The sequence below is a fragment of the Stegostoma tigrinum genome, chromosome 32, assembly GCF_030684315.1.
Source record: "Stegostoma tigrinum isolate sSteTig4 chromosome 32, sSteTig4.hap1, whole genome shotgun sequence".
Classification (NCBI taxonomy): domain Eukaryota; kingdom Metazoa; phylum Chordata; class Chondrichthyes; order Orectolobiformes; family Stegostomatidae; genus Stegostoma; species Stegostoma tigrinum.
The window spans coordinates 11,631,953-11,657,542 of NC_081385.1; the positions used below are offsets into that span (position 1 = coordinate 11,631,953).

Sequence of the window (25,590 nt, forward strand, 5' to 3'; positions counted from 1 at the left end):
TGTGTAAGGATACAAGTGATAGTGGGTCTTCTCGTTTTGTGGCTAGTTGATGTTCATGTATCCTGGTGGCTAGCTTTCTGCCAGTTTGTCCAATGTAGTGTTTGTCACAGTTCTTGCGAGGTATTTTGTAGATGACGTTCGTTTTATTTGTTGTCTGTATAGGGTCTTTTAAGTTCATTAGCTGCTGTTTTAGTGTGTTGGTGGGTTTGTGGGCTACCCTGATGCCAAGAGGTCCGAGTAGTCTGGCAGTCATTTCGGAAATGTCTTTGATGTAGGGGAGAGTGGTTATGGTTTCAGGGCATGTTTTGTCTGTTTGTTTGGGTTTGTTGCTGAGAAATCGGCGCACTGTGTTCATAGGGTACCCATTCTTTTTGAATACGCTGTATAGGTGATTTTCCTCTGCTCTGCGTAGTTCCTGTGTCCTGCAGTGTGTGGTGGCTCGTTGGAATAATGTTCTAATGCAGCTTCGTTTGTGGGTGTTGGGATGGTTGCTCCTGTAGTTCAGTATTTGGTCCGTATGTGTTGTTTTCCTGTAGACACTGGTTTGAAGTTCCCCATTGACTGTTCGCTCGACTGTGACATCTAGGAATGGCAGTTTGCTGTTGTTTTCCTCCTCTTTTGTGAACGTTATGCCAGTAAAGGGTATTATTGATGGTCTTGAAGGTTTCTTCTAATTTGTTTTGTTTAGTGATGACAAAGGTGTCGTCCACGTAGCGGACCCAAAGTTTGGGTTGGGTGATTGGCAGAGCTGTTTGTTCGAGTCTCTGCATTACTGCCTCTGCTAAGAACCCTGATATCGGAGATCCCATGGGTGTACCATTGGTTTGTCTGTAGGTTTTGTTATTGAAAGTGAAGCGGGTGGTAAGGCATAGGTCCACTAGCTTGATATTGTCCTTGCTGATGAGGTTGGTGGTGTCTGGTGTATGTGTATTACTCAAAAAACTTCAAAAATCTGGAGAATTAAACAAGAGAGACTTCCAAAAAATGAAACCAGATGGATCCAACACACCAAGCTTCTACGGACTACCAAAAATTCACAAACCAGGAGCCCCCGTCCGACCCATTGTGTCGCTACCTGGAACACCAACCTACGGATTAGCCAAGGGGTTACACCAAAGACTAAAACACCTGGTAGAAGACTCCCGCCATGCCATTCGCTCCACCCAAGAATTCCTGAACACCAAAGACACCAAGATAGAAGATGAAATAATGGTCTCCTTTGATGTAACAGCCCTGTTCACATCCATCAACATCAACCTGGCCAAAGAAACACTGACTACACTATTAGAAGAACCAAAGACACATCCACCAGGCACCACCAACCTCATCAGTAAGGACAACATCATCAAGCTAGTGGACCTATGCCTCACCACCCACTTCACTTTCAATAACAAAACCTACAGACAAACCAACGGTACACCCATGGGATCTCCGATATCAGGGTTCTTAGCAGAGGCAGTAATGCAGAGACTCGAACAAACAGCTCTGCCAATCATCCAACCCAAACTTTGGGTCTGCTACGTGGACGACACCTTTGTCATCACTAAACAAAACAAATTAGAAGAAACCTTCAAGACCATCAATAATACCCTTTACTGGCATAACGTTCACAAAAGAGGAGGAAAACAACAACAAACTGCCATTCCTAGATGTCACAGTAGAGCGAACAGCCAATGGGGAACTTCAAACCAGCGTCTACAGGAAAACAACACATACGGACCAAATACTGAACTACAGGAGCAACCATCCCAACACCCACAAACGAAGCTGCATTAGAACATTATTCCAACGAGCCACCACACACTGCAGGACACAGGAACTACGAAGAGGAGAAGAAAATCACCCATACAGCATATTCAAAAAGAATGGGTACCCTATGAACACAGTGCGCCAATTTCTCAGCAACAAACCCAAACAAACAGACAAAACGTGCCCAGAAACCAGAACCACTCTCCCCTACATCAAAGACATTTCCGAAATGACTGCCAGACTACTCGGACCTCTTGGCATCAGGGTAGCCCACAAATCCACCAACACACTAAAACAGCAGCTAATGAACTTAAAAGACCCTCTACAGACAACAATTAAAACGAATGTCATCTACAAAATACCTCGCAAGAACTGTGACAAACACTACATTGGACAAACTGGCAGAAAGCTAGCCACCAGGATACATGAACATCAACTAGCCACAAAACGACATGACCCACTATCACTAGTATCCTTACACACACATGAGAAAGGACACCACTTTGATTGGGACAACACATCCATCCTAGGACAAGCCAAACAGAGACACGCACGAGAATTCCTAGAAGAATGGCATTCCAACCAGAACTCCATCAACAAACACATTGGCTCCGAATCAATCTGCCATCCTCTGAGAAAAAGAACAGGAAATGACATCACCAACACAGGAAATGACGTCACCAACCCAAGGAAACCTGAACAGATAAATAGAAAGCGGGACATAACATCAGCGCTTCGTCAGAGGCTCACTGATGATGTTACCTAGAATGGTGACGAAACGTCTGAAAACTAACCTTCCAGCTCAGTGAGCAAACTCACATCCATAGTTTTGTTTAGCCTCAAGTTCAGATTGCAATTGTGAACTAATGAACTCCTCAGTGTCCCATCTCTTGGATAATACAACTTGGTCTTGTGGCAGTAAAGGGAGATTTTAAACCTCACAAATGTTTCCACACACATCGTTGCCCTTCTGACAGTCAGGTTTCCTAATCAATCTAGAAACATTTTAAAATAAATATGTACATTAAGGGTTCCTCAATCTAGTAAGAGTGTCTTCTTCAGGCTCCAGTTATTTACCTGTTATGTTTTGGGAACAGCTCAGTCAATCGCTCCAGAAGTCGCTCCAAGTGATTTTGAGTTGATCCACCTGTTTGGCTAGGATTGCCTGGACCAATAGGTGTTTGGTGTGGTAACCCAGATGACGTTTGCACCGATAACCCAGGGGACATTGAGCGCTACAACAATTTCCAAGCAGATTTTAAATGAGAGCAGTGTTCTAATTAAAAACACAAATGTTCATAGAAACAAAACAGCAATTTGTGAATGGAACTAGTGAGCATGGAGTGAAAAAAGCAATGAGTCTCATGTTAAAAGTGGACCCTTCAGAAGACAAGAATCACCATGTTTGTATCCAATGGGATTTTGAACTTTCATGACTTTCTTTGTAAAAGTTGAATCAACTAAAACTCTTGCCTGTTTTAGACCAGACCAGGTCCCCTCAACGTTTTTTTAAGAAGGCAGCCTAGACCCTAACTTTTTCTTATTTTAAAGGTAGCTGTGAATGCCATGTTCCAGATCCGATGAGACTGGTCAAACTACTTGACGTTAAGCAAAATATAATTTGTTTAAATACCGTAGTTAAAATACAAACAAACGAAAGAAGAATTTAAAAATAACAACTATTTGAAAACTTAACCAAATAACAGATATAGTATCTATTACTTATTAACTGTTCCAATATAGTAACATCCCATAAACACACCCCTTGGCAAAAAGGGCAGATTCAGCCACAGACTCTCACATGCAGTTCTCCAATCGAGGAGGAAAAAACATCAAGAGAATATTCAGAAAGTATAGGCAGCCAAGAGACATTCACTGAAGCTTCCAATACTTCCGAGAGCCCAATGGCTTTGGCTTAACACTGAACCTAAAAACTAAACAAAACTAGAAGGCCTGGTCTGAGACAGCTAGCCACATCCAAGCAGCTTCCATTGTTCCAAGTTTTACAAAAACCCAAGGCTTCACAAATTCTTCACTTCCTTAGAGACAGCTCCCAACCTTACAACCTCTATTCAAAACAAACCAGGACAAAATAATCTCAAAGTGACAGTATCGTCACACCTCCCAGTCAGAGAGCAAACAAAATCCAGGAAATGTTTCCCAGCTTACCTGCGCTATTCCTAGCTGATTGTTCAATGGAGCCAATCCTGGGGGAAATGCTGGTAGTGTTGAGGATGTTCCCTGGCTAGTGTTATTTGTGGGAAATCCACTGGAAGCCAAGAGCTCTTTTTGCTTTGCCATGTAGATATGCTAAACAGGAATCATTAAAAAAAATCTTAACTGCAAGCTTTACTCACCAATGTCACAAAGCATCTGGTACTTGTATAAGAGTTTTGCATTTCTATAATTATTTTGGGTTTCCTTGTAATACATACGTATATGGACTGAGCTGCCAGAGGAAGTGGAGGCGGCTGGTACAGTTACAACATTTATAAGGTATCAGGATGGGTATGTGAATAGGAAGGATGTAGAGAGATATGGGCCAAATGCTGGCAAACGAGACTAGGTATCTGGTCAGCATGGATGAGTTGGACTGAAGAGTCTGTTTCCATGCTGTAAAGCTCTACGACTCAATGGCATCTTACATTCTCTACATAAACAAACCCAAATGTACAACTGAATACACTGCAGTGGGAAGGAGAGGATCCTATGGTCCTGTTCCATGTGGATATTAAAGACAAAAAGGAGACCTAGGCAAGTGGTTTTGCTGAGGTGACAAGAGTAGCTAGGAGCTGAATTGTAAAGCAGAACTTGGAAAGCTAATAATGTCCATGTTGTTACCCGAGCCATGAGAACATTGGCACAGGGTAAAGTAGATTAGCAAGTTGAATGCATAGCTCACAAAATTGGGTGGTAGAAATGGGTTTTTGATTCCTGAGGAACTGGTTCTTGTGCTATATTGGGTTGTACTCTGGGCTTGGTCTTCAATAGAACCAGGCTGACACCATTGTTCTGGTCAGTCATTGAACTGCAATGGTAGAGAGGACTCTGAACTACATAGTAGGGGTGAGGGATCAAATTTGAGAAGATAAGACAAGAGATCATCGTGATCAGAAAACGTAGAAAGCAAGAGACAGCCAACAGTGCAACAGGAGATAAGACTAGAGATTAAAAAGACACGTCTGAGTACTCTGTATTTAAATACATGTGCCATTTGTAACAAAACCACAGGGAGATGATGGCCTCGTGGAGTTAGACTAAACTATTAATTCAGAGGCCCAGGGAATGTTATGGTGACATAGGTTTAAATATCACCAGGGCAGATGATGGAACTTAAATCTGATAAAAGTCTGGCATTATCAGTCTAATGACAACAACAAAAGCTGTTGTGGATCATCAGGAAAAAACCCATCTGTCGTACAAAGTCTTTTAAGGAAGCAAACTGCCATTGTTACCTGATCTGGTACATGGTGCCAGACCCACAGAAATGTGACTGACTCATAACAGTCCTTTAGGGAATTAGAGATGGGCAATAAATGCTGGCCCAGCCAGCAATGACCACAACTCAAGGATGAATTTTAAAACGAATGAATTGACAGTGTAAATCAAAATAAATATATAAATAATATGATCTGATTGCTACTGCAGGTATTGTTTCAAAAGGCCAAGGACTGAGACCTGAATATTCATGGGCCTACAACATTTAATAACGTCAAAAAGCTAGGAAAAGGTGGAAAGCCAGCCTTTTTTAAATTCATTCACGGTATGAGGACGTCACTGACCAGGCAGCATTCACTGCCTATCCCTAATTGCCCAGAGGGCAGTTTTAGAGTCAACCACATTGTTGTGGGTCTGGAGTCACATGTTGGCCAGACCAAGTAAGGATGGCAGTTTCCTTCCCTAAAGGACATCAGTGAACCAGATGGGTTTTCCAACAAATCGACAATGGATTCATTGTTATCATTAGAATCTTAAGTCCAGATATTTCTTTTACTGAATTCAAATTCCACCATCTGCCATGGCAGGATTCGAACCTGGGTCCCCAGAACGTTATCCGGGTCTCTGGATGAATAATAGTCAAGCGATAGTACCACTAGGCCCCTTGCCTCCCCTAACTAATTGTTAATTATTGCTGGCATTGGTGCAACTGAGAGAGAGACGACCACAGTTCTGGAGATGACGTAGAATCAGTTTGGTAGATACAAGTAAATAGTATAAGTTAGAAGTCACGCATGGAAGTAGTTTATAGAGTTCTGATACCATTATACTACATACTGATGCAGATAGAAAGAAATAAAAAGGACTTGTGAAAAAAAGATGAATGAATCAACTGAGCAAGTGTGGCATGACAATGAGTTCATAGAATGTTTTCCATCCTATTTCTTGAACTGATTATATGCAACTAGACAGGGTTAACTAATAACCTCTATTAAAGATGCCTCAAGGTAGATTGAATATGACTGAATTTTGCATTCAGTTTGAAGAAGTAAATTGAACACTAGCGCTTAAACCTAAATGCAGGCAATTATGAGACAATGAGGAGAGAGTGAAGTAGGAAAGGGATACAAACTGTAGTGATTGTAACAAAATCATACAGGTAGACCTCATAGAATGAGTACTTTAACTGGACCAGATTAATCATCCCAATCAGGGATCTCTGACTGACAGATAAAAACAGGAGTATGGGACATCCTTACACAAGAGCTGGATCAGTGTCAAGGCCTTTCCACAATAAAGGGTGGCTTTGTGATGGGAGACTGGCCTCCGTGGAGTTATTTCAATGAGCAGATTAAGAAATGGGTCAGCACAGATACTGTGGTAGGCGTTTAGATAGCAATTTCAGCTATTTCTGAATACTCAAGAAAGACAGAAGCAGATGAATATCTCACAGCATTAAGTGTCCTGTCCACTAAGCAAGGAAGCTCTGGTAGATCCGGTCCTTGGAACTGATGTGGGCCAGTAGATTAATTGTCAGAGGGGAACACTTAAGGAACCATGATCATTGTAACATAGCATTTAGGAGGACAGTAAAAAAAATAGTGCTGGTCAATACAGGGTACAAATATCACCAGGTTCAAAGGAGCAAGGATGGTGCTGGGTTAAATGCAACCAAATGTTGTTAAGAAAAATATTGGTTGAACAAGAGGATACTTTTAAAGGAGAGATGGGTCAGACACTGTAAAGGAATATTTCTTCAAAAGAGAAAAGTCAGGATAAACAAGTCCAGACCTTCTAGGATACTAAAGGATGTGCAAGTATATTTTGCATTTGGTTTGTGTAAACATGATTTTGTGAAAGTGAAATCAAGTTCAGCCAATTTATTCAAATTCTTTAAGGATGCACTAAGCAGCATAAAGAGTGGAGAAGTGGTGGATGAACTCTACATAGATTTCTAGAAGGTATTCGACCAGGTGCCATATCAAAGGTTACGAAACAAAAGCTACTATGTAGGAGTGACTTACACATTCAAATATATCGAGGATTGGTTGGCTAATAGCAAGTAGAATGGGTCATTCTTGCATTGGCAGGAAACGACAAGGAGTGTTCCAAAGGGATCAGTTTGGGTTGTCAGTTATATACAATTTATCTCAATGACTTTTAGATGAAGGAGTCTATGTATGGTTGCTAAATTGCTAGTGGTGGAAGAATAGGCAGGGAAGTAGGCTGCGAAGAGGGCAAAGTCTATAAATGGACAACAGATGGCTTTACAAAGTGGTGAATATTTGTCAAATGAATGTCAGAAAACGTTAGCCTGTCCTCTGAGGGGAAGAATAGAAAAGCAGTGGGCTATTTAAATGGATAGAGATTATAGACTTCTAAAGTGCAGAGGGATCTGGACGAGCTGGTACATGAGTCACAAAAAGTCAGTACAGGTGCAGCTAGTGATTGGGAATGCAATGCAGAAAGTGGTCATTTATTGCACGTACAATGGAATATAACAGTTCGAGATACCTGTACTGAGTATGTGTGGCCACATCTGGAGTACTGGTTACGAATTTGGACTCGTTCTTTAAGAAAAGATGTGAATTTATTCGAAGTAGTTCAGAGTAGATACGTGGAATGGGGGGAAGCATTGTTTTAGCAAGAAAGATTAGATAGGTGAGCCTACACACTTTGTGGAGTTTTAAAGAATGAGGGGTAACCTTTTTTCTATTTATTCACTTGTGGAATGAGGGTATCGTTGGTTGGGTCAGCGTTTATTGCCTGCCCCTAGTTGCCTTTGAGAAGGTGGGGGATAACTGCCTTCTTGAACTGCTGCTGTCCTTGTGTTGTGGGTAGAATTCTAGGATTTTCACCCAGTGACACTGAAAGAATGGCAGTATATTTCTAAGTCATATGTGGAGACATATAAAATTCTGTTGGGACTTGACAATGTAGATGCTGCAAGAATGCTTCCAGAGGGACTGGGGGAAATATTTAAAACAGTTTAGGGTGGAAGTATGAGGAAGATTTCTTTTCTCCCTCTCAAAGGGTCACCAGTCTTTGGAAACTCTTCTCTCCAGAATGCATTGGAGGCAGGATCTATTGATTAATCTTAAGGCAGAGGTAGATTAATTCTTGACTGACAAGGGAGTTGCTGGTTAGTGGGATAGGCAGGGACGTGGAGCTGGAATCAGCTGTGATCTTGTGGAGCAAGCTAGAGGGGCTGAATGGCCTATTCTTGCACTTAATTTATACGTTCAAACTCAACACTTACCATGAAGTCAGACTGGGATGGGGGCAAGAGGACAGGAACGTGTGGCATGTTACACAACTTCGCTCCATTCCGAATCATGTCAATCTGTTCATTGAAGGTACTCTGACAAAACAAAAACACAAACATTTAAAAAAAAGGTTTCCACAAATAACCAAAACATAAGGCATTTCTTGACTTATTTGAACATTCAATGCTTACCACTTATTTAGCTGCTGCAATAGTTATACCAATCATTCTAAAACCTATCACTAACAGTTAACCGTGGGCTCATTTTCCTATCCTTTGTCTACCCTCTCTCGTTTTGGTTTTTAAGTAATGATTGTGTGATGCAACAAACTCCTAAGCACAGAATGAGCATAGCACCTGGCATATAAAACACACCTACATCAGGATGTGGAGAATAGTGGATGTTTTTGAAAAGTGGCAGTGACCTTGTGAAAACAGAAGAAGGAACCTCACGAGGCTGTTAATCAGAAAAATAGGATTAGCAGCTTAAACAACCTCAACCACTCAGAGTCACAGACCTTGGTCTGCTTCCATCAGCGTTGACTTAGACAGTGAGAGGTAGTCATATACAGATCTGCCAGCATGATGCCTCAGTGGTTAGCACTGCTGCCACACGTCGACAGGGACCCAGGTAAGATTCCACCCTCAAGCAACTATCTCCACCTGTCTGCGTGAATTTCTTTGCCAGATACTACAAGGCATACCGGTGGCACAGTGGCCAGCACTGCTGCCTGACAGCACTCAGGACCCAGGTTCAATTCTGCCCTCGGGAAACTGTCTATGTGGAGTTTGTGCATTATCCCCATGTCCTCCAGGTGCTCCGGGTTCCTCTCAGTCCAAAGATGGGAGGGTTAGGTGGATTGGCCATGCTAAATTATCCCATAATGTCTAAGAATGTGTGGGTTAAGTGGATTAGACGTGGGAAGTGAGAGGTTACAGGGATAAGGCCGGGGCTAGGTCTGAGTGGGATGCTCTTCGGACAGTCAGTGCAGACTCAATGGGCTGAATGGCGTATTTTCAGACTATAGGGATTCTAACTAAGTAAAAGGCCGGATATTGTTCCAATTGATAAATTATTCCAGATTTAAGAGAGTAGGAAGGGCCATGAGATGTTTGAGTAGAAACAGACTGGGATTTGGCTGTTTCTCATATTCCTGAGAGTGCAGAGTCTTTGGAAGGTATTACCATCTGGAACAGCGAACATCAACTCTTAAGATATTACAGCAGTGATCGGTGTCAACCGAAATAAGCATTGTCAGAGTCAACACTTGGCCCATCATTTTCCAGCCTGATGCTGATGACCCCAGAGAGACAGGGCAGAGTTTCCCATCTTATTCCACATTATTGTCCTTTGGTTTTCTCTCTGAGGAGAGTCTTGGGAATAGGGTAGGTGGGTTGGGGAAATGGAGGTGGTGTGTTGGTAGATATAAGGAAGTTGGCGATTGGGGGCTGGTGGGAAGAGGTGGGTAAATGAACTGTCCCCTATCCTGGCTTAGGCCTAGTTTGACACAGGAGGATGACAACGGTAAAAAAAACTGCTCAGCCTCACATCTCACTGAATCTCAGCGCATTCCCAGATTGTACAAACTGGAGGAATTTAAATATAAATGAAGCAAAATGAGGAGGGAAAAAAGGCGACATTTTTCATGACCACCAAAATGACTCAAAGTGCTTTATAACTAATGAAGCACTTGTTGAAATGTAGTCACTGCTGTCATGTAGGAAACTCATCAGCCATTTTGTACACAGCAAGCTCCCACAAACAGCTGTGATAAAGACTAGAAAATCTGCCTTTCTGATGTTGATTGAGGTATAAGTATTAGGCAGGCCACTAGAGAAGTTCTCCTTTTCACAATAGGGCCATGGGGATCTCTCTCATCAACCCAAGCAAGCAGAAATGGTCTCAGCCGAATACTTCACCTGAAAGACAGCAGCGCTGACAGTGTGGCACTCCCTCAGGATCGAATTGGAGCACTGGGCCCTGGAGCAGGGACATGAACCTGAGATTCAGAGACTGCAGTGCTAGTAACTGAGTTGCATCTGACGTAGGGAAGACTTCTGAGAGAACGGACTACAAAGTATTTGTAAAACCAAATACTGACCACTGTTTGGTGTATTTTTGACTTGATGTCAGCAAGCACCAGCTCATATGCCAGCATCGCGGCCTTGACGTCAATCTGAACCGTGGGAGTGCTGTGGAGACAAAAGAAAGAGACACAGATTGCATCTTCAGAGCCAGCCCCTCACCTTTGCAAAAGAGAGATCCTGGTAACTCTCCCACCAATGCTAATGTAGTTGGTTCTGGAGTTAATGCAGAAATGGGCAGATACACTCACTGTTTGAACTGGATTGTAATGTTGCTATTCTTGGCTGCATGGTTCAGCTCATGTTTCTCTTTATTAACAAACTAATCTCATGCGACGTACCAAGCCTGAATCAGCAAGCAATACACAATCCAAATGGACAATGGCATCCAAAACTATACAGGTGAAGGAGGTACATGTAAAAGTCACTGAGTCACAAAAGACACAGCTGAGGTAGTAGATCAGCCATGATCTTACAGAACAGAAGAACAGGTTTCAGGGGCCGTGTGGACTATTCCTCTTTCTTATTTTGCTAAGTGTAAGTAAATGCTCATTCACACACAAATACAAGAGAGCAGTCAGCTGTGTATATGATGGAGTCATAGCATGCTTTTATTTTTAGATATAACACAGCATGGACCTGGAGGAACACAACAGGTCAGGCAGCATCAGAGGAGCAGGAAAGTTGACATTTTGGGTTGGGACCCTTCTTCATATTTGAGTTGCTTTTGTATTTTAACATTTGAATTGGTATTTTTGAGACTTTGATGCAAACAGTTTAGAAAGTAATATCTTGTGTGAATCCTTTAGCTCCATTGAGAAATCCAGCATTTGCTCCACCTTGTCTGCAGTAACCATAAACTGCTCAATTCGGTGTCACCCTTTGGCAATCCAAGACAAAAGTGTGAAAAGTTGTTACAAATGTGCAACAGGACAACCAAGATTGTCAAAGAGCGTCATCAGTCTCTTGTTCTGAAATGTTTGCCCGCTGTCATCTTTTGAAGAAATACTGGCAAACCCATCATTTATCTTCAGCATTTCCTTTATTCCCCCAAATCAACTGCTTCTAAAACCTGTTTCCGCACCCTTCCCAATTTCAGGGAGATGTGAGGCCATCAAGGTCAGGAAATAAACAAAAAGTGGCTAGCTTCCGATCACCTTCAATGCATTTTCTTTAAAAACCAAAGTGACTTCCAGTTATTTTAAAGCAACCTGTTTGAACACGTTATGACACACATCTGGGGCGTGTGGGGCTTGAACAAAGGCTCTTTGGCTCAGAAGTAGGAGCGCTACCACTTGGCCACAAGACCCCCCTTCGCATGACTACTACATTGATACACTCCACGAGGTTGAGCTGGGATTTGTTGCTAATCTCCATAAACTTGTCAGAGTCTTCAGTCTACAGCAAACTTTAGGGTGATAGGTGAATAGGATATTGAAGAGTAGGGACACAAAGAAATGAATGTCAAGTTTATGGAGCATAGGATGTGGGTTACCAGCCAAATGAGTATTAGGATCGTCACATGTGGAAGTAACAAAGGCATGCAGGAGGAGATCAGCATCAGAGGGATTGAGGAAAGAGTGAGGTACAGCAGTGCTACACAGATGGAAAATTGATGGTCTCAATAATGAGCTCACAAACTCATACCCCAGTCAAATATAACACTTGGGGTTGCAAACAGTCTGGTTCAGCCTCATTTTTAAATGATCCTGCCTTTGTTTCTCTATTAAATCAGCCAATCCCACCCTACAGCAGGTCAAAAAGAATGACAAATGCAAGTCAATCTCTGTCCTGTAGAGAGCCTGTGAAACAAGGAGGGATTGCAGACAGAAAAGTGCATTTGCATAAAATAGATACAGAAAATTGCTGGAGAAACTCAGCAGTTCTGGCAGCATCTGTGGAGAGAGAAACAGGGATAACATATTGAATTTGATAGGATTCTCGTTCAGAAACTCTTCACAACCTCAGGACACCAAAAACCATTAAACTATCCACGTGACAATAAAAACCAAACCAAATCAAAAATCATATCAAATCAAAATCAACGCACTATAATCGGAGCCACTGTTGCAACATAGGCAGCAACACAGATTAGAGAGCGATGCTCAGGAGAAGTTATTCAACACAAGTCACTTCAATTTGATTGACTGCTGTCATCATTATGATTTGCAAAGTGTAACTATGTCACCAATATGATCATGCAGACTCTGACATGGTTTGCTCAAATTCGGCACACTCTCTTACCTCATCAGCTTCTGCCTCAAGCTGGACAGTTTAACCTCACCCTCTTTTACTGCTTGCTCAAGAAAAACAATCCCTTTATCCCGCCTGCCCTCCAGCACCTGAACCTGAGGAACAAAGAGAAAACTGCATTTCAGAAAAGTTCAGGATGCAACTCCCCCCCTTCCTTTCCTTTCACTGAATAATTAGTCTACCAACAGTTGGTACTGCATCACCCGATTCCCTCACTGAGCTTGGGGATTCATCCTGAGTTGCTTCTCATTCCCAGAACTAACTTTGTTTTATTTGTTGGAATAACAAGAGTGGCATCGGCTGGGCCAGCATTTACTCTCCTTCCCTAACTGCCCTTTCAAAGGTGGAGGTGAGCAGCCTTCTTGAACCAGTGCACTGCTCTTAAGGCAGGGAGTCATGGGATTTTGCCCCAGCGACAGCAACGAAACAGCGATACATTTCCATGTCAGGACGGTGTGAGGTTTAGAAGCGAACTGGCAGCAGGTGGCATTCCTATGTATCTGTTGCCCTTATCCTACAGGTGGCAGTGGTTGCACATTTGGGAGGTGCTGTCCAAGGAGAGTTGCTGCTCTGTGTCTTGTGTGTATTTAATGCACTGTCGCCACTCTACGTTGCCAGTAGACAGAGTAAACGTTTAAGGGGGTGGATCAAGGGGGTGCAGGAGGCTGATCAGGTATCCCGCACACCAGGTCCGACTGGCTCAGTATCACAGAGTATTTTTTCAACTGATTCAATGAGGGGATCAGCCAAGGTCAGAATTCAAAACTGATACAACAGGGGCATCTCCTTAGTTTTGCTGCCAACATTACCCATTACTGAGTACAGGGATTAGAGGAAGGAGCTGAGAAAACATTTTCTCACCACCCAGGGACTGCCTAAACGGATTGCAGCAGCAAAAATTCTTGATTCATTTAAAAAAAGTGTCTGGATGTGCACTTCCAGAGCAAAGCTACAGACCAAATGCTGGGTTAGGCTTTGGAGGAGGGGCGGTGGTTTAAGGTGTCACAAACTGGCCTCTTTCTGTGCCACAAATTTTCTATGATTCTACTAGCAGAGGAAAGAAAAAGTGAAGCCGCCTGTGGTTCTGGATATACAAAACTCAAAAACAGCAATGTGCATGGCAGACAGAATACAGATACAGTAAAAGCAAATACTTCACCAAAGTTAACCACATTGACTAAGTCATGATAAAGAATTACCTCCGCAGCCATTGCTCTTCTCATGGCCTCGATAAATTCATCTTTGCTTTTAGCTGACTGCCTCTCCAGCCGAATCCTTTCCTGCGCCCACTGTTCTCTGCACAAACAGCATCATAACATTTATTAACTACAGTTCTATTCTACTCTCACAGCAACCAGACTTAAAATTAGCATAATAAAATGTGAGGCTGGATGAACACAGCAGGCCAAGCAGCATCTCAGGAGCACAAAAGCTGACGTTTCGGGCCTAGACCCTTCATCAGAATTAGCATCATGCTCAAATTCATTTGCAAACAAGCTGCATTTGTAAAACAGCTCCAACATGGTCCAACGTGTCACTTGCATGTAAGATCTTTAACTGGGGACAACTTTGATAGAGAGAGAGAGAGAGAGAGAGAGAGAGAGAGAGAGATAGAGAGAGAGAGAGAGAGACAGACAGAGAGAGAGAGAGCGCACACCAGCAGGTTCTGGTCAGACAGCTATAATCAGACAGCAGTGGAAGGTACAGAGATACAAACACACAGAGCACTGCAAGGAAAGAAAGACTTGTAGTGGTTTCTGAGCATCTTTCATAACCTTACGATAACCGGAAGTGCTTTTCGGCCTATGAAGTACGTTACATATGGGGGAAGGGTGAGCCGTGATAACATTACTGTACAAGTACGTCAGATCCCTAGGCTGATGCTCTGGGGATGTGAGTTGGAATCTCACCAAGATCCCTGATGGTGTAGTCTGAATTCAGTAAAAATCTGCAGTTTGATGGCGACCGTGTTGATTGTCTTAAAAATCCATCCGTATCACTAACTCTCTTTAGGGAAGAAAACCTGCCATCATTACCTGGGCTCATCTGCATATGACTCCAGACTCACAGCAGCAACGATGGGACTTAACAATTGGGGTTGAACAATTAATGTTCGCTTAGCCAGCGACATCCAGAGCTAACGGACAAAAAAAATTCTACGCTTTACACTGACCTCAATACAAGATACAAACCTCTCCTTCGTGTCTCTGGGGCTGTGGATGTCTGCACAAACACTATAAAGGGCTGCTGCCTTAGCTATCTTCCCCTTTTTGCCCTCTTCTCAGTGTCTAGCATCTCCAGTCTTCTGTAAGGCTCACTCATTCTCTTCAGTACTGTAGCACTCAATTTATATCTATGCTTTACTGAGCACAGCTCTCTAGTGTGATACCTAGGATCTCTCTACACATTCCTTGTCTCTGCAATCTGATCTGTTCTTCTGAACCTCTCTGCTGATGTTAAGTAGCATCATCTGGTACATCACCATCATCATTTACATGTTTCATTACTCGACAGAAAAGACTGTCGTCACTGCTGTGATAGAGGCATGTTGGCACTCACTGTTCTTGTTGGAAATGGTCCTTCTGGTTTTCCAGCTCTTGCTGTTGTGCCTGCATCTGTTTCTCAGACCTAGGCAAAGTAAAAAAAAAATCCATTTATACCTCTGGCCGCTTCCCAAATTCTAAAAGGCCAAATTAAGCCAAGTACACAGTCACTCGGACAGTTTGAGAGTGTGGTGTTGAGCTTTGCATACTACAGATGCCTATAACAGCAGCCTGGGTACTCAATGCATAGGGAGCGTGAGGAGGTTAACCCTTCTTACTTTTTGATCATTTCTTCTTTGCTCTGGAGTGCATCTTGAAGACTTTTTATTTGGTTCTGAAGAGCTTTCTTATCGTTTTGTTGCATTTTCTGCTCATTCTCCATTTCCTGTTTTAGCCTCTGAAGCTCTGCTGTTTGATGCTGCAAGAACACAAGAAGTACCCAAAAGTTCATGACCAATCTCAGACTGACACAGCAGTTGAAACTGCAATTCTCTCCCTGCTCCCCTTTTCTTACTACACTGAAACAAGTTGCAATCCTTTTCTTTACAGCTAGGTGGCTACCACCACCCTGGGTCTTCATTCAAAGGAATGTCCCTTGTTCTGGCTCAGTTGGTAGTATTCTCATCTCTAAATCATTAGGTTCTGTGTTTGAGTCCCATTTAGTGCTTAAGCACAAAAAAAATCAAACCAAAACAGCAGTGTGCTACTGAGGCAGTGCTGCACTTCCTGAAGTACCCTCCTTTTTAAGATTAGGCCACTGTTTCCCAAACCACTCTCCACTGTGACCCATTTCGAGGTTTGAAATTTGTCGCCACTTCTCAGTAAAAACTGAGAGATTGGGTTGACATGGGGGGGGGGGGGAAAGAGGCTGAGAGAGTGAGGGCCTGTTAGAGCAGGAATAACAGTGAAGACAAAATTACCACAGCCCCAGAGGGCCATCACGCTGCTCTTTCATCAGACAGAGAGCGAGCGAGAGACAGCGAGAGCGAGCAACACGTCTGGTGGTGGGTTATCCTGAGGATAACCACAAGGGAAGAGGTTGAGAAGGAGAATCCTTCGTGGTAATGTCAGCCAGTGAGGGAATGGAACCCATTCCTTTGGCATCACGCTGCATCAAAAACTAGCCATCCAGCCAACTGAGGTAACCAACCCACTTCAGGCAGGGGTTCGGCAGCTTTAACTCAGTCAGAATTCCACATCAGCCATTGCTGCCTCAGATTCACAGTCCCACAGGTTCAGTTCATGGCCCCCCAACTTTGGAAAGTGCCAGACTAGTTATTAAACTGACATCACAGTTACTACCTTTCCAAATGACTACCTATCCATTTACAAGCAGAGATCATTTCTCCGCCACTACCTATACGGAACTCTGATAACTTTGAAAATTTCAACCGTATCTCCTCTCCAAGGAAAGCATTCCCAACCTCTCCAATCTCTCCACATAACTGAAGATTCTTATCTCTGGAATTTTCGTAAAGATTATCTCAAAGTACAACAGGACTTTGCTCAGATGGTCCGATGAGTGACGGATGGAGTTTAATTTGGATAAACGTGAGGTGCTGCATTTCAGTAGGGCAAAACAGAGCAAGACTATTAATGGTAGGGTGCTGGAGAGGGCAGCTGAACAATACCACCTAGGGGTGTGTGGGTGCACAGTTTCTTGAAAGTGGAGTCACAGGTAGACAGGATGGTGAAGGACTGCATGCCTTCATCAGTTAGTTCATTTTGAACAGGAGTTGGGATGCTGTGTCGCAGCTGCACAGGACATTGGTTAGGCCACTTCTGGTCACCCTGCTACAGGAAAGGTGTTGTGAAACTTGAAAGGAGTCATAAAAAAGATTTACAAGGATGTCACTGGCGTTGGAGGGTTAGAGACTATAGGGAGAGGCTGAACAGGCTGGGGCTATATTCCCTGGAGCATCAGAGGCTGACGGGTAACCTCTCTAGATTTATAAGGTCATGGAGGCCTTGATAGGTGAATAGCCAAGATCTTTTCTCAGGTTAGGGACATCTTAAAACTAGGGGGTATATTTTTAAAGGTGAAAAGGGAAAGATTTAAAAGGAACCCGAGGGGTACCTTTATCACTTAGATGGGGGTTCATGTATGGAATGAGCTGCCAGAGGAAATGATGGAGGCTGGTACAATTACAACATTTAAAAGGCATCTGGATGGGTTTGTGAATAGGAATGGTTAAAAGGATTTGGACCAAATGCTGGCTAATGGGACTAGATTAATTTCGGATATCTGGTCAGCACGGACAGTTGAGCTGAAGGGTCTGTTTCCATGCTGTACAACTCTGACTCCAGATTTGGAGCAAATCTGGCAGTGTAAGTCAACTGAAAATTCCAAAGAAGATATTATAGCTTATATTTCACAAGAGTATAAAAAGATATGGAAGCAAGGTGGGTAAAATGAAGTTAATACGTAGATCACTCAATCAAATTAAATAGCTGAAGAGGCTCAAGGAGTTGAATGGTTCCCATTCTCAAATTTCTATTGAGATATCATCTTTCAAAACCTCAGTCTGCCCTATTGCAACCCCATAAGTGTGTGAATGAGTTGCATTAGAGGAACCATGCAGCCAAACTGCATACAGCAAGATCCTACAAACAGCAACGTGATACTGACCAGACAGTCTGCTAACAAGCGATGTGCGTCAAGAGACAAATATTGGCCCGCAAAGGAAACATGTCCTGTACACAGTGCACCTCATCTGCAGTAATGTGGACGGTAGCTCCCCTTTCTCCAGCACTGACCTTGTAACTGTCTTGTGTCTTTGCCTGCCGTTTCACCAGCTGTTCATACTGTGTTGTCTTCTCTTCACACAGCAGCTTCCACCTTCGCACTGTGGCCTCCAACTCTGCAAACTAATAAGGCACATTAATTGCATTCCTATCTCCAATCCATCAACCAGGCCAAGTCTCAGCTAGTTTACACAGTGAGGGGCTGAGCCATTTCGTCTTTTAAAAAAAAGGGTTGCGAGAACCGATGTCAGCGTAGTTGCTAGTAGGTGAGTGCAATGAATCTCACTTTCCGTGTAATTTGGAGAGTTCTCTGTTTCTCCACCTGATTGCTAATGACAGACTGCAGCAGTGAACTGGGGCTGTCCTGTGATATGCCTTGTCCCATCAAACCATGGAAAAAGTTTCCTAATACAAGGATCCTGGAGTCTGAAAAAACAAAATTAATGTCCTTGCTCAAAGTGAACGGATATTCAGAATTAGCCAATCAAGAGCTGATAGGTGTGTAAAAGATAGAGAACAAGAGATTTTACTTTAGCCCTAAGTGAGCCAAAGGATATGGGGAGTTAGGGATTAAAGTAGGTCAGCCATGACTATATTGCATGGGACAACGAACAAATGGCCCCCAATTCTCACATTCTCATAAGATGACAGGATTTTATCCCAGCAAGATCTTTTGCAAAGAGGAAGGAGAGAAAAATTCGCAATATCAACTCAAAGGAAAAAAAAATGAAAGATTTATATTGCATTAGAGGAGAGTGCTGGCTGGCTAGCAAGTTACCTCAGATCATTGGAGGTGTTGCCATGGAGATGACACCGGTCTGTGATGACTGGCAGTTAACTGCCACACTGTGTAAATTTTAAATCTGACAAGTTGACAGCTTTTTTCCAAATGCTGCCGAGGAGTGAACCGTGAATGGCTTTTACTTATTTTATAGAGGTGAAGAAAAGTTCTCTCGTGCTTTCTTTCTCTCACCACCTTCTTGGTCTAGGTCCTCATTTGTGCTGGGTACAGCTTCATGGATGATCTCCAGGACCCACATCCAATACACATTTCTCAACGGGAGTCCCCCCCTCCCACTCCCACCTCCCTCCCCCAATAATCTGGAGTGGGAGCTTTAGCTGTGTTTACAGTGAGTAATCCCTTTTGTGGGGTGCAATAGTTTTTGGCTAGGAAGGCAAGCACTTCACCAACCTGCAGGGCAGGTCTGACTTCATTTGTCTACAAACATGGAACAGACAGGAATGTTCCCCACCAATGTGGCCTAAGTTTTTAAAAATCTGATTTCTCACCTCTCCTAAGAGTTCACATAGTTTCAGATGGGGTTGGTGTGGTATACATCGCAATTACTAGTGCTGGAGAAGTTGGGCAAAACAAAGTATTTTCCTCCACTTTATATTCAGATTCAGCCCTTCATGCCTATTCCAACTCCTCACCTCAGCTATCAATCAATTCTCATTCCTACCTCATTCTTCTCCCGGATTTCCTGCTGCGGTATGTGGGAAATGTCCTCCTCTCTGTCACGGAACAGAAGACACTTTCAGTGTTCAACCTCTGGCTTATTTTGTGATAGATGTTAAATAGAAACAGCATAGCAGCACTGTTACTGCACTAAACACCCACAAGACTGGGCTACGATTAGAGGCATGGTGGTGGTGGCAGGGAGGGATTCTAATCCTATCTAAAGTTGGAAGGGATTTGAACTCGGTCCCATGAGGTGAAATCTCACTAATGCAGCTGGGAATGTTAAATGTAGTTCACTGATAAAATATATAATGGGAAGCAAGGATCACTTCTGGTAGTTGTGAAAGTACTGGATTGTTGCAGGCACTGATTTGTTCATAAATGACTTTTAGGGACAGAGCGTCCTTACTCAGTCTAGCCTACACGTGACGCCAGCCCCATGAGAACGTGGCTGGCTTTAATCTCCCTCTGAAGTGGCAGCTTCTCAGTTGCGTTCAAGAACATAGGTCCTCAAGGGCAACTGGGGATGTGAAATAAATGCCAGCCTAGCCAGCGATGCCCACATCCTGTGGATTAATAAAAGTAAAAAACGGAACAACAAAGAGGAGTCAGACTCAACTGTGGGTCAGTTAGTGCTAGACATACATGTGGCAGGGTGGCTCAGTGGTTAGCACTGCTGCCTCACACTGCCAGGGATCCGGGTTCAATTCTGCCCTCAGGCGACTATGTGGAGTGTGCGCACGCTCCACACGTCCTTTGGTTTCCTCCCACAGTCCAAAGATGCGAAGGTTAGGTGAATTTGCCATGCTAAGTTGTCCCATTGTGTCCAGGAATGTGTAGGTTAGGAGGATTAGCCATAGTAAATGTGGGGTTACGGGGATAGAGTAAGTGGGGCTGACACGGTGGCTCAGCGGTTAGCACTGCTGCCTCTCAGCACCAGGGACCAGGGTTCGATACCAGCCTTAGGTGACTATCTATGCAGAGTTTGCACATTCCCCACTGTGTCTGCATGGTTTTTCCCCGGGTGCTCTGATTTCCTCCCACAGTCCAAAAAGTCTAGGTGGATTGGCTGTACTAAATTTGCCCACAGTGCCCAGGGATGTTTAGGTTAGATGGGTTAGACATGGGAAAATGCAAAGGTAGGGGTTAGGGGAATGGGTCTGGGTGGGATGCTCTTTGGAGGGGTGGTGTGGACTTATTGGGCCAAACGGCCTGTTTCCGCAGTTGAGGGGTTCTACGATGGTTACAGAGATTCACATTGAAATCGTAACTTAATCTTTGCTGCGGCTGCCCATCTCACCACGGTTAGTCTACCTGTCCTCATCCGCAGTGCTCTCCACGTCCTTCTCACTGATGTTCTCAATGTGATGGATGGGCTTCTGGTAAAGAAACCATGTGGGGGAAAGGAAAAAGATATTTTACTTTTTTAAAAAACAATAACTCGAAAGCATAAAGGTGCAGTGAGGCATACTCCCTCTGATGGCCAAGTGAGTAACTGCATAACTTGATACCCTTTTAAAGTATTAACTCAGCTCCATAGAATGCTATTCCTGCCCAGAATCCGTTTCTTTCACTCATTCACAGGACACAGGCATCACTGGTTGGGACAGCATACGTTGCTCATCCCTAATTGCCCCAACAAGGTGGTGGTGAACTACGTTCTTGAACTCCTGCAGCTCATGTGGTGGAGGTACAGGGCTGTTAGGGAGGGAGTTCCAGGGTTTTGACCCAGTGTAGGGAACTCCAACTGATCCCAGTGCCTGCAGGCCAAGAGGGAGGAGCAGACAACCCTACAGCCTCTGCTCTTAGAATGTGCATCACCTCCATCATTGGCCACGTCTGTTGAGGCTCTGTGCTGTGAAACACCCTCCCTGAAACGCTACTCTCCTTCCTTTAAACTCACCTCTATAACCAAGGTTTCAATCACCTTGCTGTGCTATCTCCCCAACACAGCGATGTTTTACTCTACACTGCAACAGTGTTACAGCTTACCCACTGCATTCACTGTTTGAAGTTGCTTGCATGAACAAAGAGAGTATTGACAGCATTGAGTCCCCTCCCCAATTGTGGCCTGACAACACCCAGTGCCCAGTGACTACCCCCCAACATACCCCACACCCCACCAGACACACACAGACACACACAGACACACACAGACACACACAGACACACACAGACACACACAGACACACACAGACACACACAGACACACACAGACACACACAGACACACACAGACACACACAGACAAAGACAAGGGAAGAAAGGAAAATAAATTGAAAGTACCTTCCTCCCTTTGGTTTTCTTCTTCTTTTTCCTCCGGCTGACTTTCTGGGGGTCGTTCTGCAATTCAAAATTGAATTTTTATGTAAAGATTAAGACTCCGTCGAAACAAAGCTGGAACCCGGTTGGTGGGGAGACCCAGTGCTACAATAAACAATGAAAGGACCATTGCCTGTGATGCTGATGTCTTCAAGGATTTAATTTTCAGGCCCTACTGGGGTAGGGAACAGAGTCAGGTGAGGGTTAAGGATAGCAACGCTGGCCTGGTGCACCAAATGCCCATTTCCACGAGCCTTCAAACCTTTGACCAGAAGTGTCAACAGTCCACACAAGCCCAGAGACACTCCCTGGATGCTTGACAGCAGCTACCATCAGGTGTTCCGTCGAGGGCTTTCGCCGTCCAGATCCCGGGGTGGTCTCATCTCAAAAGCAACTTTTCATGTGAACTCTACAGGGGAGAAAAAGAGGGAGTGGCAGCACCATTTTGAAGGCCCCTCTCTCTCTCTTACCCTTTGCTGCTGGAAGCTGGAAAGGCTGTCTTGCGCCCAGAGTCTGCCTGCCATCACTCTTAAATTGGAAGATGAGGGGCAGGCCGCTGGGTGCTAATTAGCTGTGGCCGTGAAAATCACGAAGTGTAACGTTTCCCAGCACAGCACCCCCGTTCGGTGGTGGGGGGGGGCGCGCGGCGGCGATCAAAAACCCATCGGGATAATCCTGCCCCACATCAACATTGCCCGAGGCAACAGATGCCCGAGGCAACAGATGAAAGACAGAAGAGGCTTTGGAAGAAGAATCAGACTGGACTCGAAAGGATAACTCTGTTCCTCTCTCCGTACATGCTGCCAGATGTGCAGAATTTCTCCAGCATTTGCTTTTTTCATTTCGGATCTTCAGCATCTGCAGTATTTTATTTCTGTCTGTGTGAAACAGCTCAGTTTCAGGTCTGTCACTTCATTTGATTACCCTGTCTTGCACAAAGCTGCAGGAAACGGACAAGTGTTGGGAGGAGAAGGTAGCAAGAGCGGGGGCAGGCAGGGCAGGACAACAGCCTTTCTCATGAAATGAATGATATCTGGACTTCAAGGGTTAAGTTATGAGGCAACATTATTAGGCCTGTTTTCTCTAGAATTTCGGAAGGTTCGGGGTGATATGATCAAAACTTCCAAGGTATTCACAGGAAAAGACCAGGCAGATAAAGGTAAACTATTTTTACTGTTTGGGGATTCTAGAACTAGGGAGCATAGTCCCAGAATAAGGATCAGACTTCTTGGGACAGATGTTAGGAAGCACTTCTACACACAATGGGTTGGGAGATGTTCAGATCTCTCTTCCACAAACAATAGTGGGTGATAGATTGGTTGTTAATATTATAACTGAGATCAATAAATTTTTGTTAAACAATGAAAGGACATGGGCCAAAGACAGGTATATGGAGTAAAGCCACAGATCAGCCATTGAATGGCTGAACAGGATCGAGGGGTTGAATGGCCTCCTCCTATTCCTATGTTCACAGACAGGAAAGATAACTGGACAGAGCCTGCCCATGATCCATTCCCAACAATCCCAGAGAGCTATCATGACACAAGGAGTACAGAATCAAGTAACTCACCGAACAGTGTGACTCCGATGGCCTTGAACTTCCCTCCACTTTCCCTGCCACTTGCGATGAGGTTGAGACTTCCTAAGAGATTGAGAGAATAAGTGAGCTGTCTCGATGACTCAGCAAGTTAATCCCATGTTCTCTTGGTTAACACAGGAAGTCCTGGAAACTTCCAGCGTAAATTTGACTCAGGGATGGACAGAACTTGGAAGCTTAATGTTCTAGGGCATAGATGCTATAGGAAGGATAGAAAGCGGTAGGGGCAAGAAAGGAGGGGAGTTGGTGTTTTTGGTTAAGGAGAACATTCTAGCTGTACTTAGGGAGGATATTCCTGGGGGTACATCCAGGGAAGTTACTTGGGTGGAACTGAGAAATAAGAAAGGAATGATCACTTTATAGGGATTGAACTATAGATCCTCCTCCAATCAGCAGGAAATTGAGAAGCAAATTTGTAAGGAGATCTCAGTTATCTGTAATAATAATAGGATGGTTATGGTAGTGGATTTTAACTTTCTAAACATAGACAGGGACTGCCAAAGTGTTAAGGGCTTGGATGGAGAGGAATTTGTTATGTGTGTACAATTTTGTACTCAGTTAGCAGATGCACCTACTAGAGAAGGAGCAAAACTTGGCCTTCTCTTGGGAAATAAGGCAGGGCAGGTGACTGACATGTCAGTTGGGGAGCACTTTGGGGCCAGTGATCATAATTCTGTTAGTTTTAAAACAGTCATGGAAAAAAAAGACTGGATCTAAAACTTAAAGTAATAAACTGGAGGAAGGGCGTTATTAACAGTTTTAGGCAAGAACTTTCAAAAGTTGATTGGAGGTGGATATTTGCAGGTAAAAGGACGTCTAGAAAACGGGAAGCCTTCAAACGTGAGATATCAAGAGTCCAGAGACAGAGTGTTCCTGTTAGGGTGAAGGGCAAGGCTGGTAGATGTAAGGAATGACAATAGACAATAGGTGCTGGAGTAGGCCATTCAGCCCTTCGGCCCTTCGAGCCAGCACCACCATTCATTATGAACATGGCTGATCATCCACAATCAGTATCCTGTTCCTGCCTTATCCCCATAACCCTTGATTCCACTATCTTTAAGAGCTCTATCCATCTCTTTCTTGGAAGTATCCAGAGAGTTGGCCTCCACTGCCTTATGGGACAGAGCATTCCATATATCCACCACTCTCTGGGTGAAGAACTTTTTCCTCAGCTCTGTTCTAAATGGCCCACCCCTTATTTTTAAACTGTGCCCTCTGGTTCTGGACTCACCTGGATGATTAGAGAATTTGAGGTTTTGGTCAAGAAAAAGAAGAAAGCATATATCAGGTATAGACAGCAAGGATCAAGTGAATTCCCCAGAAGAGTATAAAGGCAAGTACTTTAAGGAGAAAATCAGGAGGGCATAAAGGGGACATGAGATAGCTTTGGCAAATAGGCCTAAGAGAATCCAAAAGGATTCTACAAGTGCTTTAAGGACAAAAGTAACTAGGAACAGAATAGGGCCCCCGAAAGATCAGCAAGGCCACTTATGTGTAGAACCACAGGAGATGGGGGAGATACTAAATGAATATTTTGCATCAGTGTTGACTGTGGAGAAGGTTACATAAGATATAGAAAATGGGGAAATAAATCTTGAAAACTGTCCATATTATAGAGATGGTGGTGCTGAACATCTTAAAACGCATAAAGGTGGATAAATCACCAGGACATGATCAGGTGTACCCTAGAAGTCTGTAGGAAGCTAGGGAAGTGATTGTTGAGTCTCTTTGTGAAATATTTGTATTATTAATAGCCACAGGTGAGGTGTTAGAAGACTGGAGGTTGGTTAACGCTATTTAGAAAAGGTGATAAGGAAGGAGGGGAGCCTGAGGGACAGGATTTACATGTAGTTGGAAAGGCAAGGGCTGATTAGGGACAGTCAACATGGCTGTGTGTGTGGGAACTTGTATCTCACTAACTTAATTGAATTTTTTGAAGAAGTAATGCAGCGGACTGATGAAGGCAGAGCAGTGGATGTGATCTATATGGACTTCAGTAAGGCCTGTGTTGAGTAGTGTGCCACAAGGATCAGTGCTGGGTCCAGTGTTTTTTGTCATTTATATAAATGATTTGGGTGTGAACATAGGAGGATTAGTTAGCAAGTGTGCAGATGACATTAAAATTGGAGGTG

General features: G+C 43.7%; 1 protein-coding gene across 4 annotated transcripts in view; it reads right to left on the reverse strand.

Annotated features, from left to right (window-relative positions):
• Nucleotides 1–25,590, reverse strand: part of LOC125466869 (E3 ubiquitin-protein ligase TTC3-like) — a 127,799-nt gene that overhangs the window by 14,773 nt on the left and 87,436 nt on the right. For all 4 annotated transcript variants that reach the window (XR_009442873.1, XM_059639115.1, XM_059639114.1 and 1 more), the window contains exons 22-34: nt 23,432–23,503; nt 21,826–21,882; nt 20,855–20,919; nt 19,542–19,593; nt 18,091–18,201; nt 15,612–15,751; nt 15,350–15,418; nt 13,990–14,086; nt 12,782–12,885; nt 10,555–10,645; nt 8,447–8,548; nt 3,919–4,059; nt 2,827–2,984 (exon numbers count right to left, since the gene is read on the reverse strand). Coding sequence is in view for 3 of the 4 variants with exons in the window: in XM_059639115.1 (XP_059495098.1) it covers nt 2,827–2,984; nt 3,919–4,059; nt 8,447–8,548; nt 10,555–10,645; nt 12,782–12,885; nt 13,990–14,086; nt 15,350–15,418; nt 15,612–15,751; nt 18,091–18,201; nt 19,542–19,593; nt 20,855–20,919; nt 21,826–21,882; nt 23,432–23,503 (1,259 nt within the window). In the remaining variant the exon portion in view is untranslated. The remainder of the gene's footprint in view (nt 1–2,826; nt 2,985–3,918; nt 4,060–8,446; nt 8,549–10,554; nt 10,646–12,781; nt 12,886–13,989; nt 14,087–15,349; nt 15,419–15,611; nt 15,752–18,090; nt 18,202–19,541; nt 19,594–20,854; nt 20,920–21,825; nt 21,883–23,431; nt 23,504–25,590) is intronic.